This window comes from Setaria viridis, chromosome 9 (genome assembly GCF_005286985.2).
Source record: "Setaria viridis chromosome 9, Setaria_viridis_v4.0, whole genome shotgun sequence".
In the NCBI taxonomy this organism is placed as follows: domain Eukaryota; kingdom Viridiplantae; phylum Streptophyta; class Magnoliopsida; order Poales; family Poaceae; genus Setaria; species Setaria viridis.
In genome coordinates, this window is record NC_048271.2 from 8,422,122 (window position 1) to 8,434,653 (window position 12,532).

Genomic DNA, 12,532 nt, shown 5'->3' on the forward strand with positions numbered 1-12,532 from the left:
CAGTCACGCTCGCGCCGCTACGCCCACACAACAACAAAAAGGGCACCACATGAAAAGGTTTTATTGCATTGATGGAAGGGTTAAATGTGCCGTGCGTACTAAAACAGTAAAAATTGTCAAATTGATTTATAAAGGTCTACTGACAATGTATAATGTTGAAAGTATTTGTGTTTACATTTCTAAGGTTAAACCTATCAATCAAGAAGTATTGTGTAGGACATGATCCGTTACCATCTTGTCCTAGAGCAAATTTTGGCGGTAAAAGTTAGTACCAGTAGCTCAAACAAGCATACTTTTTAAGTATTTTGTCAGTATGTTATCAGTTGTTGGTTCGCCCCCGGTTTGCCTCTTCTCTCACGACCAACCCTTTTGCTATCAAATCTATGGGTATTGCATATTCTTTTAGTTTGTCAATTTGCGGTTACCGGGACGAAAAAGCATCGTAGCATGGTTGGTGTGTTCTATTCCGTGATCTAAATATGTGCAAGTGCAAGTTGTATGATGCAGAAAAAGTAAATAGCTCTGGTATGCATGAAGCTTGAGCATAATCCCGCTACATGCAACAAGCAAAGCTACAAAAGTGAGTTGCTAGTGCTCAAGAAACCATATAGCAAATGTCATTGTATAGAACCATGTATCACTTAAAAAGAATTTTTTTCAAAACATAATATAAACACAAGTGCACAATCATTCTTATTAATACAGACATGTACGCACATTCTACATTTATAAGTATTAAGTTGATAGATCTTAAATTAGTAAAAAAAAATATACCTTTCGATGTGCTATTTACAATTTACGTCAAATATTGTACCGCTGACTACTTTGATGTGTCATTTACAGTTTGCGTAAACTTTTACGGAAGAGATGCTAAAGATCACAACTAACGTTCCAAACATCACATGTGTAGCCACGTGGAGTGCTTAGCTATATGCACTAGGAATTCGGTGTGCAAAAGCAAATCATGCACATGTACCACCGGTTGGTTTGCGGTCAAAAGGCCATGGTGGTCTATATATGCATGCCAACTGATTAGATGATTTGTTTTTATCTAAGACAAATTAACAATCTGACTATTTAATCTATAGCTTAGTTCTCTGATCTAGGGAGAAACGAATTAATTCTAATTAAAGCGTGACGTTAGGCTATATCATACACTTTTAGTTAGGCTATATCATACACTTTTAAATATAAGCATGGTCTCATGATCGTAAACTTGTTTGTTTGGCTTCCAGAGAGTTGAAGGGTAAAAAGGAGGAGTGATGGAGATGGCTTGAAGCAAAAGTCCAGACGTTCATAATCATACTGCAAGTTGCATACTTTTTGCATTGTTTGACTAGATTAGTCTAAAGCGGTCTTTAGAAGAACTCATCCTTAGCCAACCAGTTCCACAAAGCCTTGCAAAAAACAGCGAGCATCTGAATCTCTGAAGAAAGGAAAATTACGCAAGCATCTTCCATTAACGATTAGTATGTTTCTTCTTGATTAAATTGTTCTGATACAAATTCCGACTAACCACCCTGTCCTGTCCATAGCTGATTTGATTATTCCATAGATTTGCCCCACTTTATTTCAAAGCTTTTGAAAGAAACAATAATTCACTTTACAGCGATGGTTGGTAGATGCAAGCCCTGTTGTAGTTGTAGGGGCCTCCTAGCAATTTGACCCTGACGAACCACAGCATACTATGCTGGCGAACAGTATGGGCCCGCTGAGTGCGAGATCCGAGAATCTGACCGTAACTTATTTTACAGTGGCGAGATTAGGCATGTCGTCTGCCGTGGGCCCGCATGTCTGCGTCACCTGGTTCATCCCTTTGGCTGACCGGAGAAGACAATCCGGTCCATTAGCTAGGCTTTGCTCTGCTCCTGCACGCTCGTAATCATGATTAAATCGGTAATCATCAAAGTTCCCTCATTATCACTGGATGGAATTTGCTTTTTTTGTAAAAACAGAACTACGATCCGCACGAGGTCCTGTATTTCCGGCTAATTATTGTTTTAATAGTTAGGCGGCGACATACTAAGCTGATAGCACCGGAAAAGTCAAGGAGAGGAGGCGAAGCTAAAAAGGAGCCATGAAGAAAACAACCAAAAGCGCTCGGCTCAACCCACTTAATTTGGCGTTTGATTTGCTGACTGACGCGATGAGCTCTATCCGCTGCAGATCGACAGTGATAACTCGTCCAGAAACCGATCTGTGTCGAGCTGTTTAAGGAAAGCCGGTTTGTTGAGTTGCGAAAGCGATCTTGTTCGCTCAAGACACAGCCCGCGCCCTGTGCAAGCCTTGAGCTAGCCGGCACCGGCAGCGTGTGGTAGTGCTGGGCTCGAGGCCTTGAGCTAGCCGCTGAGCTCCTGCACCCGCTCGCTCAACCTCCGGTCCGTCCGGCATTGCTGCGCTTGGCCTCAGTCGGCATGGAACGAAAGCGACGCCGCGGGCATTAATCAAACTGCGAGAAAAACACCACCAAATTAAAAAAAGAGCTTGACGACACAGCACGCGTGATGTGGTGTCGCCGTTGCCGCCTTGCATGCAAATTTTATGGCGGAAATGCAGAACGGGCCAGACGGCGACGTCAGGGACCAGCTAGCCACGCACGCCGCCGCGTGTGCGTCGTCATCAGCGATCACGACGCCGCCACGGCCGTCTGGTTCGGCGTTGGGTCGGAGGAGGTCAGGAAGAAGGCAAGTGCCACGACGACGGCGACGGGACGGTCGGAGGACGGATAAGGGTGTGCGCCTGCCGTGCCGGAGATCGCATCGCAGCTCGCAGATTCCGTCGTGCGCCTTCCGGCGAAGCGAAGCCGCGAAGGGGAAGCGGCGGCCGGCCAGTTTCGATTCGAGGAATATGGATCGTCACCGCACGGCGGCCGGCAAGAACAGTAGCGCCGTGCCATTTCGATCTGTGTGGTACCACAGAGCCGATACCACCTGGGTTCCGGGAACTGATTGCGGCCGCGAACAAACGTCCTCCACGCTCACTGGATCGTACAGCCGCGTAGTCTCGGGATCGTACCATCGCTGTCTGTCAACCTTTTTTTTTCCAGAGTACCAAGCCTGTATGGCCCATCGCAGATTCCCTGCCTGTTTGCTCGTGCAGTGTCGCGTTCCGGCCTGAAAGGTGCCGCCGAACCTGTAGGCTGTTGCGTCCAGTGCCACTTGCCACAAGGACTCTGGGTAATGCTAGCGGCCACGTCCGATGAGAATTAAATATTTACATATCTCCTGTAATTTTTTGTCTTTTGCGGTTACAGCACAGAACAGTTTTTTTTTTTTTGCTTGGAGTTCCTGTTGCATATGCTTCTCTTGGGAAAGGGAAATTTTGCTGTAGGACATTGTAGAAATGTGATTTTTGCTGATAGACACTGCTCAAGTTAGTCATTGCTGCTGGACATGATTCAGCTGTGGATATTTGCTACTAGACACAATGACTATTATTATAACATTTCTTTTTTGTAATGGAGGAGATGGAGAAATTAAAAGGACCAAACTGCCGCTGCCCCATACCACCCATCCGATCCACCGACTGGCGATGCCGCATGCCCGCAGCCTCGCATCCCCACCCGGCTACCCGATCTGCGGCGAGCCGGCGACGCCGCGCCGGAACCCCACCCTAGGCCGGTCGACGAGGCGGAAGATGCGGTGGACGAGGACGAAGACGAGCGGGACGCCGCGAGGATCACCTCCGCAGGGTCGGCGGCGGGCTCGAGCTGCGACGCCGGTGCTTGAGGGGTGGGGGCCGGCGACCTCCTCCAGTGCGTGCGGAACGGGGATAGAAAACGCGCCCTCCGACAAGCCGAGCGGCCTGGAGTCCTGGACACGTCCTCGCTCTTCCGATACGGCGCAAAGAGAGGGAGATCGAGACGGAGAGCTCCATGGTCGGGCGGCAGCGGCCAGCGGCGGACAAAAATTCTGAAATTTTCCTGCTTCCTCGCGTGGATTTGGTGCTCGTGGCCTCTGAATTCTCATCATGGATTTATTAGCTTCGTCGGTGCCGCTCTAGCTAGCGGGAGATGCAGGCGGCAAGCTCCACGGCTAGGACCTGCTTGGATTTTCTGAAATTGCGTGGATTCTTCTTTAATGCATCCTCCCCAGTGCTTGTACGGATTTGTTTTTTCCTCCTCATTGCTGCACTTTGTTCCCATCAGCCTGAGATTCAACCGCGTGGTGGCCTTTCTTTCCACCTGATTCTACCATCTGGAGGCTGGAACCCATCGACGGTGCCGTCGACGTTGCACCCGTCTTAGACGGTGCGGCCATCCAGTCCAGGATCCCGTCGGATTGACGCACCGACGTCCAAATCAACGGGTCTCGCTTCCTCCACGGCGAGTGGTTCTACCCGCTGCGCAGGCCTGGCGAGGCTGGAGCCGAGAGCAGCTGAGGAAGAACAGGTCGAGGAGAAAAACTGACGTGTGGACCCTGTTTTAACAGGGGCAAAAATGACTTTGTTCATGTTTGATCTCTTCCGAAAACCAGGAAATGAGTATTTTATTTCTTCCAATGTCTAACAGCAAATAGACATGAATGGACAGTGTCCAGCAGCAAATATCAGTTTGAGCAGTGTCCACCAGCAAAAGCCACAATTCTACGATGTCCTACAGCAAAATTACCTAGGGAAACGTTCGCGTTTTCTGTTTCATAAAAAAAAGAGAAATGTTCGCGTTTAAAAAAAAAGGTTGTTCTCGGGCCTTAGCATTTCACGTTCCGGGCTAATATCCGCGTAGGGGACAGCACACACTGAAAATAGTACCGGGCCTGGTTTTTATGGGCTAACAATATTCTCTTTGGCCCAAGCAAGGAAGGCATCCAAAGCCCCTAGGCAGGCCCTTTAACGAACCAGGTTTCTGGGCTGGAGGTTTGCCCAATCGAGCTCCTAACCCACGAAGCCAACAGCCCAACACAGCTCACGAGGCGCAGCACCGCACACCGACCGACGGGGCGGCGACGAGACACGGGAGTGCTTTGGCTCGGTTTCCCCCGCGCGGAATAAACTACTGATTTCCCCCTTCCCGCGCCGCGCCCCAACTCCGGCCAGGCCCGCCGCCGTCCGCTCCGCTCCCCTCAAACCCTCGTAGGCTCGTAGCGAGGACTGACCGAGGAGCAGCAACCACCACCGCAGCGCCGTCGAGTCCAGCCCCCGATGTGCGGCAGGGCCCGGTGCACCCTCAGCGCGGCGCAAGCCGCCAGGGCCTTCGGCTTCCCCACCACCACCGCCGCTGCCGCTGGTTCCGGCGGCGGTGCAGGGGATGCCCCCGCCGTGCGGACGCTCGACCTGGACCGGTAGGACCATCCTCGAGGTACGGGAGTCCTCGCCCAGGCAGCTGTGCTTCTTACTCAGGTTCCGTGTTTTGGGTTGGAGACGCAGGTTCCGGCCGTCGTACAACGTGTCCCCGGGGGCTTACCTGCCGGTGGGCACCGTGCGCGCGCAGCCGGCGGCCGGCAGCGACGGGGGACGAGGAGGTGACGGGGCGGAGCCGGTGATTCAATGCATGAAGTGGGGGCTGGTGCCCAGCTTCACCGGCAAGACTGAGAAGCCCGACCATTTCAGGATGGTATGCGTGGTCTTATGAATCGGCTGCTTTATCATCACAACGTCTGTGTTCTTGCGTCTGTATAGTACTCTTAAGCTTTTGTACATGCTTAGCAAATTGTGGATCAGAATTTGTTGTAGTGGGATAGATTACTGCAGCAATTTTCAAATGGGTTTATACTGGAAACTTTCTTATGGAGAATGTGCTAATTGAACCCATATTTAGTCTGTTGGACATGGTATGGTATAGTTAGCTAACTGGGGCTTATAAGGGTTGTTGTGGTTATTTTGATTTTGTTTACCAGTTAGTGTTCTGCTGAAGTCAATTGATTGCTGTGGATCAAATGTTTCCTTTGTTTAAAGTTAGATTATGATGATAATACAGGAGAAATAAGATCTAAACAACTTCTAGGGAAATACAATTTAAAACTGCTAGGGAGAAATCTTTCCTTTGTTTATAAGGCTTGTTTGTCATGTTTTAGCATTTACATTGTAGCTTGGCATTCTAATGTAGTTTCCGTCTTCCTATTTTGAAATTAGCAATGCGTGGCTACAAGATTGGTAGGTTAAGTACGATATATTTTTGAAAATAGTATGTGCAGTACTGAACTTATGTGCAAGCAATGTGTGAAGTGCATCTTATCGTTTATTAATGTTGAGAGTACACATTAGAGTTTGCAGAATATTTGAAGGTGTACATTGTGATATTGACCATGTAAGAAGAATCTAATTTTCTTCATAGTGTATAGAAGATTCCCTACTTGGTCATTTAATTGGTTGCCCATCCAAAATTACTGCTTCTACATTTGCCAGTCCAATGTTTTACCTCTACCCATTGCAACATCAGATCTACTTATCCCTGTCAATTGCTATGTCCTCTTTCTATTTTCCTCTGCTTTAATCAATACTTTTATCCTGCTCCTCTTCTTTCAAATGTTTGCTGGATTCGAGACAGGGCCCCTGGCTAGACTAGGGGCAAGTAAATGTAGCACATAGGAACCATCATGGAGGGATATGGGACTACTGGACCAGCACTGGCAGAATCATGGCGTTTGCCTCTGCAATTTTGCAGTAGTGGGAGCTACAAAGTGATTTCATTGTGATGTGAGAGATGGAGATCGATGTTAATCAATTTGGGATGAAGAAGAAAGCTTGAAAAAGAGTCCATGCAAGCCGGGAAAGAAAGACAGTATGCCAAAAAAAATGTGGAAATGGCAATTGACATCCGATTTTGGATTGCATTAGGTAGACATAAAAATTGCAAACAAATTGTACAATCCATAATTCATGCCTAGCTTCATGTCCACATTTGTAATATTCATCTGATTGTCACTGAGATACATGTTATGGAGCTTTATTTACATTTCATGACTATTTTTTTCAATTTTCATCCAGTAATTGGTTTGGTCCTATCCTTTTTTTCTATGCATTAATTGAGTTAATTGGTTTTCCCATGCAGTTCAATGCCAGATCAGAGTCTGTAAAAGAAAAGGCTTCATTCCGGCGATTAATCCCAAAGAATAGGTGCCTTGTTGCAGTAGAAGGGTATGGAAATATGGTCGATGCTGACTTTTGCAACTTTTATTTATGCAATGCCTCATCTTCATTCTTCTTACACCTAACCCCTCTCTGTGAATATTAGTTCGACATGGAATAACTGCTGTGTAGAATAGGGCCAAACTACGTCGCTTCATCTGACATAATTTGACTCATGGCCTACTATAAATAAATCCTAAACCAGGATGCCAACTTATTATACTAATCTCCTGCTTAGCTGCCTGCTTTGGATCTATTCTGATTTGTTCGTGGTAACATTGCCACATGCTGGAGCTGACAACGTCATCATGATGCTCCTGAGCCTGTCTGGAACACCTCCTGGCTCCTGTTGTACTACTGGACCAAGAAGGGGTGCATGTAATCTTTATAAAATAATTTATGTTAATCTAGTCAGCTTCAGTATGAATGATTCATACAAAAACTTTAGGTTACAATCCTTCACAAACATGGTGATTCACTTGTAAATTGCAATCATATAATAATATGTATATTTCCAGTTTTTGCATATCACTCTTGCAGATAGGGAAAATCTAATTAATGCTTGGCTTATTTGGTGTAATATTGTTTATACTTTGTACCATGAACCTTCCACTTGTAAACAGATAACGTTTACTTTGCCTGTGTATGCTTTTGTTGCACTCTGCACTTGGACTTCCTGTGAATAGAAAAACAATCTGTTGAGTTATATTGCTTTATTGATCATGCATTTGCTTATGATTTAGGTTCTATGAGTGGAAAAAGGATGGATCAAAAAAGCAGCCGTACTACATACATTTTCAAGATCATAGGCCTCTTGTCTTTGCGGCCCTATATGACACATGGACAAATTCAGAAGGTTAGGATGCTAGATCCATCCTATTTTATTTAGTTATTGTTGCGATTCCAAAGTACAAGGTGTTGTGGTTCACATCTTCTTATTGATACTTTTTTAGCCTACTATAGTTTTATGTTTTTTCAGTACTAATTTATCTTTGTAAATGTCTCGCTAATCAAAGGGCAAGTAGATGATGTGCTGTCCCAAAAGTAGTGAAGAACTTTGGATGTGTATTGCATATGAAGTAGTGCACACTTCCTTTTTCTTGAATAAAGTACCACACACTATTATATTCATATTTGAGATGATCTTTTTTCTTGTCAGTATAGAATGAATTAATCACGAAAATGTTATAATTTACTGTCACGTGCTGGTCCTTTGGACCTGGCCCATGGACTAACCTAGCCCCTCATGCTCAGCATGGGATAAAAGTAGCAGGGTTTGTTAGTTTGCTCCCTTTGGTTCAGCTTTAGATAAGATAAATTAGATATACGGCCTGTTCGCTTCAGCTTATTCAGCCGGCTTATCAGCCATCAAACAGTGTTTTCCTCTCACAACAAATCAGCCGTTTCAGCTTTTCAGCCGGCTTATAAGCTGAAGCGAACAGGCCGAGCCATGGCTTGCCTATATAAAGGGGTAGTCAGCACCTTCTTGGAATCAAGCAAGAAAAAGAAATCAATCTAGTCCCTTTCCCCAGTTCATCATGCCAATCTAAGTCTCCTCCCATGTAATCATCCAACAGAGCCGCTGATGAACTTTGGTTCATCACATTTACCATGATGTCTGAGTGACTGGGTCTTCATGAATTACTTTAAATTTTGTCAAGTATGCAGTTGCTCTACATGCAAGTAGACTGCCAGAATGCATACACAAGCCCTATTTTTTTTTATAAATGTGTGTGGGACTGCAATTTTATTTATGCGTTCTTTATTTGAGTATACTGTTCATATAATTGATGCCAAGTTTGAAACAATTGAATTGTGTTGCTGACACTGATTATGCCTCAGGAGAGGTCATCCATACATTTACTATTTTGACTACTCGTGCCTCAACTTCTCTAAAATGGCTTCATGGTTAGTGATCCTACTCTTATCTCCAGTATCTCCGAAGTTCGAACTTCTTCAAATTTACATCTGACTGCTCATTCTTCAGTTGCATTCAAATGGTTCTTTTCGTTTACATTTTATTAGTTATCCTATTTTGTACAGTTCTTGACTACAACATTTAGTGAGATTACTGGATGGTTGATTTCCTAATGCTCTATTCTTGTTAGTTCTATGTTCCTTTTGAAAAAATATTGTTTGGAGCATGGAAAGAGATTTCAGCTTTAAATTTCACGGTAGTAGTATGTTGCCACTCCTGCTTTTTAGTGGCTGTACAAATTGCATTGTTGATGGCAATTTCATACTCACACATAATGTTCAAGGTAACTGGTAACAATCGATAAGTCCCCTGACAATCATGAGCACAGTAAATGTGATTGCTCATAGCTAGCATACAGAACCCTAATCTTCAGTTTGCCAAAAATTGTAACAAACACCCCATGCGTCACTCTGGTTTTGAGATTCCACCTCATGCGTCATTTTGTTGCAAAGACCCACCCCAACATGTTTTTATTGCAAAAAGCACCCCACCATACTGGGCTAAGCCAATCCCGCCCGTTTTTGCCAACGTGGAGCTGCTAATTTAGTCTTTATCAAAGTTAGATACCTATACAAGTTCAAACCTAATATTTTTAGACCTTCCACCAAAAGATCACCAATGAAAAGCTTAAGTGTGGCCCCACTGTTTTTTTTGGTAATCTTCAATACTTCTTCACAGTGACATGATAAATAAGCATAATCCAAGCACCAGAACAAATTTCACTCAGCTAGCACAGCTCGTAGTGGCTGCCTGCACATTGGCGAAAACGGACGGAATCGGTTGCGCACATGTTTAGTGGGGTAGTGGGCATTTTCAGCAAAATGTCTTATGGGATAGTATCTCAAAATCTAAGTGACATGGGGTGGTTTTTGCAATTTTCCCTTTATGCTATACTAAAACTTTACATGCTTCATTCTTCCCAAAAGTGCTACCATGTTTGTCATGAATGTATTATCCTCTCTTCGTTTGAGTCGGATTTTTTGCAGCATGGGTTATGCAATAATCGCTGTTTTGATAACTTGAATTTTTATTCGAACATACTATTTTCCCTGTCTAGCATTTCATATACTTTTGCAGATAATGTTATTGTGTAACTGGCATGATGGAGAGCAAATCTGCTTTTATGTTCAGATTTTATTTGTGTACCAAGTGTCTGATTGTGGTATGTTGTGGCAGATAGAATGCCTGTGATCTTAGGCGATAATGACTCCGTTAATGTTTGGTTAAATGATGCTTCTGTAAAGCTTGAAGAAATTACTTCACCTTATGAAGGAGCTGATCTTGTAAGTCTCTATGCACTGTGTTACCTGTACATTCATAATATCCTCTACAATGGTACTACCATCCATTGAGATGCCGTCTGCCCAGGCTCGAACCCTGGCAAGCGCAGGTTGTTGTGCGCATTCTCCCATGCAATGGTGCGCAGGGGTGGGTTGGGGGGTGGTACCAGGCTGCCACAAAGCAGTGCTGGTGGAGATTCCTGTCTGGTCTGGTTCGGTGCCCGCACCCCCCCCCCCCCCAATTATTAAGGCTAATTCGGGGGGGGGGGGGGGGGGCGTGTTTCCCTGCTGAAGAGTTATTTTTTAATCTCCTTTGCGATGCTGGTTTCTGCTAAAGAATAATATCTTATGATATTTTTTTCATAAATTAACTATTATATGTTCTTTTAACCCTGAGAAAGCTACATTTCCTAGCCTTAGATAAATTAGTATTTTTTTTAAGATTGTTAAATCATGCTAGTACCACATTTCTGTTTCTCTTGAAATTTTATAGTATAATGTTATTGATTGATCTCTCTGTAGGTTTGGTATCCAGTGACGTCAGCAATGGGTAAAACATCTTTTGATGGTCCCGAGTGCATCAAAGAGGTAAAAAAAAAAAACTCTGCCACAGCCCACAGTTGGTTTTGATATATGATCCTGACTCTTGAAGAGTGGGTGACGTTAAAAACTTGTTAATAGACCTGGTTATGTGAAAATACAACTGGTGGTTTCCTTCAACACTATGAGAGTGTTTGAAATATTTAATGTTGACACTATTGTGTTCTAAACAAAATTTCAACTTTTGCCCAGTCATCAATGCTACAGTGTAGTAGCTTTGGTGACACTGCTTGGATTTTTAAGAAGCAAGAACGCATGCTATTACTAACTTTTGACAATCTGCCATGTTTCAGCTGCATATGGGACCAAGTGAAAAGCCTATTTCAAAATTTTTCACCAAGAAATCTACTGCCCACGATCAATCAGTGAAACCTGAGAAAACAACTTTGGAGTTTGCAGAAACACATTCTTCCAGAGCTTCAAAGGTGGAATGCGATGAATCAGTACAAAATCAACCAGAGGATGTCAATCAACAACATGGAGAGAAGCGAACTACTTCTAGTACTGTCAAAGATGAACCTGTCAGCTTGGGACCCCAAGTTTTTGGAAAACCTCAGAGCATTAAGGATGAAGATACTATGACATCAACTGGTATTACTATCGAGAAACAAGATGATTTTGGGATCAAGAGAAAGATCGAGGACACTGAAGTTAAAGCAGAGATGATGGAGAATAGTGTCTGGTCGTGCTCACGGCCTACAACTACAAAGAAGGGTAAAGGCGCAAAAGCTGCTCCAGATGGCCAGGCATCTCTGCTTTCGTATTTTGCAAGGAAGTAGCTTGGCATGAATTAATCTGCATTTTCCATATCTATGCCTGTGCGGTATAACTGGACTCTTGCTTGTCCTCCGTGCTTAGGTAAACTTTATTGTAGTCGGCTTACTAGTGCTAATCTAATCCCTGAGTGGGGTTAGCGCTGAACTCCCTCCTGAGGTAGCCACTGGCCAGTGTATGTTGCCAGGCATAATGGTTGTAGATGTTTTGTAATTGTGCCAAAAACTAGCCAGGTCTATATCATTGTAGTATATGGCTGATATTTGTGGTTTGCATGTTTGCAAGTGCAAGAAATCGAGATGTTGGTACACGGATATTTTAGATAATATTAGTCGGGATGTAGGCTGCTGTTTATATATTGTACATAATAATAGTGTTCACCAAGGACTTTTGAGTTCACGATCCGAGTCACATGCACGAAGCACGGGTTCGAAAAGATTGCAGATAGACCTGAGCGTTGGAGTTCAGATGTTCCGTCAGGGTTTTGACTCTAACGGGCTGATTATTTGACAAAACTGATGGGCTCCTCGACGTATAGAATCGCTTACGCAAAGCTGACTCTATCTCCTCCTATGTATATAGATAGAACAGAAGGAGTATCGCAAAAGAAAAGAAAAAAAAAAGGAAAGAACGCAAAAAATAGACTAAGAAAGAACCAAGATGCTGCTGACTTGAAAAAGTGGTGCAGCCGTGAGCCACCGTCGAACGACCGACCACGGAGTCCAGACGTGTTAAACTACAAACCCGCGGGGGGATCTGATGGACCAAAACTCGACAGATATTTCCAGAAAGATCTGACGATAGATACGGAGTAACTAGCAAAACTCTATATAAA

General features: G+C 44.3%; 1 protein-coding gene across 1 annotated transcript; it reads left to right on the forward strand.

The window, feature by feature from the left end:
* The first annotated feature begins 3,455 nt into the window (after positions 1–3,455).
* Positions 3,456–12,094, forward strand: LOC117835832 (uncharacterized). The gene is made up of 8 exons (XM_034715147.2): positions 3,456–5,279; positions 5,365–5,551; positions 6,989–7,074; positions 7,809–7,921; positions 8,908–8,973; positions 10,220–10,326; positions 10,846–10,911; positions 11,217–12,094. Exons 1-8 carry the CDS (start codon positions 5,140–5,142, stop codon positions 11,700–11,702), a joined length of 1,251 nt encoding a protein of 416 aa, XP_034571038.1. The 5' UTR covers positions 3,456–5,139; the 3' UTR covers positions 11,703–12,094.
* The last annotated feature ends 438 nt before the right edge of the window (positions 12,095–12,532 follow it).

What these genes read in the sequence shown, in the direction of transcription:
- LOC117835832 (XM_034715147.2), top strand. Translation starts at nt 5,140, where the DNA reads ATGTGCGGCAGGGCCCGGTGCACCCTCAGCGCGGCGCAAGCCGCCAGG. An exon ending in TTCTCTAAAATGGCTTCATG is followed by an intron (nt 8,974 to 10,219) that starts GTTAGTGATCCT and finishes ATGTTGTGGCAG; the next exon opens with ATAGAATGCCTGTGATCTTA. An exon ending in CTTATGAAGGAGCTGATCTT is followed by an intron (nt 10,327 to 10,845) that starts GTAAGTCTCTAT and finishes ATCTCTCTGTAG; the next exon opens with GTTTGGTATCCAGTGACGTC.